We start from the raw sequence: 2,865 nt of genomic DNA on the forward strand, positions 1-2,865 counted from the left end.
GCAGATGGGTGTGTTTTTTAAAAAACTAATCTACATAATTTCATTGTTCAGGGCAAAATTGATTTTAGTAATACTGGAAAAATGATACTCGTGTGTCAGTGTATGTCGGACTATGCAGTAAAATCACAGCTTTCTTCTGTATTGCAGGCATGTTAGTGACAGTTAAGGATGTATTCAGAATCATAGAATGTCAGTATAAGCCTTATTTACAGATACTAAAGCTGGCATTAGTTAGGTTGAACTGAGAAAAATAGTGTTTACCATTTGTGTTTCATTACGTGTTAGCACTTGAGACTACAGTGCTTATTTGAAAATGACAAAATTCTGATACCTTCATAGTATGCATTAGTACCTTTAGAATCTTACTAATTTTGTGTTTTCAGATTCTTGGCACTAGAAAGTCCTTTTCAGTTTGTGGAATGGCCATCTGACTGTTGGGAAGGCTATTGTGCCTACATAGTGTGAGCCTGGCTTGTAATTTAACAGAGATATTTACCCATTCCCTTGCTCATTAGCTGAGTATCCTGACTGAGTGCAAGGAATGAACAGAGGAAATGGCAGGCTAAGCAAAGACAGTGAAAAATTGTAGAATTTCTCTTTAAGTGTTACCCAAAAAAAGGATCCAGAGTCCTTAATAGAGTACAAAATCCGCCTGTGTGTACACTCATCTTGCCTTTTAGAACTGAGATCTGAAGCCTCACCCACACGTTTCAGGTCCACAGACCTGGTTCGTGCCATTACAGTGGAAGCAGACAGCTCTTCCTTTCGTTGGTACATAAGGTGCTAGTGGTGAATATGGCTTAGTCGCCCTCAGGCCAGCAGGCAATGAATAGACATCTGGTTTCAACAGCAGAAGGTACAGAGTAAAGAAGAGAGGATAGTATTCTTTAGTACCTCCCCATGTGCTTTATTTGTCTTGAGGAAGGCTTCTTTGCTGATGTTAAGCTGGTTTCAATTGTTGAACTTCAATCTGTCACAGGAATTATGCCTCCCAAACCACTCCTGAGAAGAGACCAGATAGAGGGATCAGCAACTAGTTCAGATTCATTTGAACACATGGCTCGCTCAGCGAGAGAGCATGCTGTCCCCTTGTCTGAGCCCCGCATGATGTGGGGGTCAGACCCGTACCCCCATGCGGAACCTCAGCAATCTAGTTCTCCACCCAAAGTCTTAGAAGAGCCTGACGATTTGAGGTAAGTGTGAGTTACGTACTCCTGCGTGTCACTCTCCCACCCATACATACTCACACGCTTGGCTGTGTAACGTGTATTGCAAAACGCAGTTTGAGCTGACTGAGCAACAGCTGCTCTTCACACCAAACGTTAAATGGAGATGTGGCTGGGGGTGCAGCGTGCTTGGCGCTGTGGTATAACACAGAAGGCATGCCTGCTGGGTAGTGGGGTGTAGGAAGACAACCCCTTGTTTAAGATCCTTCGCCTAAACTGAACGTCAGTTGCTATAATATTCTGAGTTTTCAGTTTTGTAGAACACTCCTGTAGTGCTGTCCTGTTCTCCATCTGCTCTCCCTGTATCGGAGAACTTTTGTCTGACGTGTATCAGTTCCAAAAGTGGTGTGTGAAGTGCAGGTGGTATAAAGAAAGACAGTCACTTTTGACCTTAGTTGCATGATGAATGGTCAGGGAGGCTTCTTTTGCATATTAAAAGTACACAAAACCTTTTTGCTATACTGCTGTCTGGTTGATACTTGTGATAGTAGCCTGCTAACTTGGATGCTCCACTGTATAGCCACTAACAAGAACAGAGCCCTAAAGCTAATTGTGCATTTGACACTGAACTTTTCGTCAGGATAGAATAAAACTGACCTCTAAAACTAGCAGCCACCATGAAAACTAATACCTTGAGCTGACATTACTCCTTCATAGAAAAAGAGAAAGGTGTTAAGTAATACTTCTTGAGTAAATTTTTCCCTCACCCTAATCTTCACAATTGCTTGCTGCTTAGGTCTGAGGCGCACATGGAGCAGGAACGAGTTGCTGTCCCTGCCAGTGCTTATTCTGTCGAACACAGTCAGTTGGACTCTCATCCAAAGACGGAGTTTTTCAGAGAATCGGGAGAGGTGGAGGTACAGAAGTTCCCGAGCAGGCCTTTGGAAGATGTACAACCTCTCCAAACCGACGTACCTAAGACGGCAGTTAATTTTGAAGGAGTGAATGAGAAAGTCGCACACAGCTCTCCAGAAGAATTGGTGCCTGTGGGGGAAAGCCACTCTTCGCTGAAGAGGAGCATTTCCCATGGTTCGAGTCACTCTCTGAAGTCAGAAGAACAGAGGAATGAGACAGCAACAAATATCTCTAAATTAAATAACAGGTCTGTTGATGCAAAGGAGACAATTGAGAGACTTGAGATTAAGCCAAAAAAGGAAATTTTGATCAGTAGGACATCAGAAGGACCAAAACCTGAAAAAACTTTCAAACCTAAGTCTGAAACAAGATGGGGTCCTAGGCCAGGTTATGGCCGGAGAGACGAAGGTGGTGACAGACCGGTAAGAAGATCGGGTCCTATTAAAAAACCTGTCCTTAGAGATAGGAAGGAAGATCGTGAACAGAGCGAAGAGCGTGAGCAGAGGAAAGAGAAAGAAGGAGAAAAGATGGCTAGTGAAAAACCTAGCAAGCTTGAAAAAAGTGACAAAAAGGAAGCACCTCAAGTGCCACCACCTCAGGCTGAGGCAGAGACATCCGCCTCCAGCAGCGCTCCTCTGGCTAAGAAGATAACCCAGGATGCTGCTCCGACACCAGCAGGCCAGGAGGGCACTCAAACCGAGACCGCAGCTAAAGCTCCGGTTCAGCCTCCCACACCTCCAGCCCAGCAGCAGCTACCGGCTGCCCAGCCCGCTGCTCCACAGCT

At 44.7% G+C, this 2,865-nt stretch overlaps 1 protein-coding gene across 1 annotated transcript in view; it reads left to right on the forward strand.

The window, feature by feature from the left end:
- Positions 1-2,865, forward strand: part of PRRC2C (proline-rich coiled-coil 2C) — a 52,951-nt gene that overhangs the window by 16,689 nt on the left and 33,397 nt on the right. Inside the window, 2 exon segments of the mRNA XM_010148466.1 lie at positions 980-1,193; positions 1,963-2,865. The exon segment at positions 1,963-2,865 is cut by the window's right edge and continues 1 nt beyond it. Coding sequence (XP_010146768.1) covers positions 980-1,193; positions 1,963-2,865 — 1,117 coding nt within the window.

This window comes from Eurypyga helias, unplaced genomic scaffold (genome assembly GCF_000690775.1).
Source record: "Eurypyga helias isolate BGI_N326 unplaced genomic scaffold, ASM69077v1 scaffold9773, whole genome shotgun sequence".
NCBI classification, from domain to species: Eukaryota; Metazoa; Chordata; class Aves; order Eurypygiformes; family Eurypygidae; genus Eurypyga; species Eurypyga helias.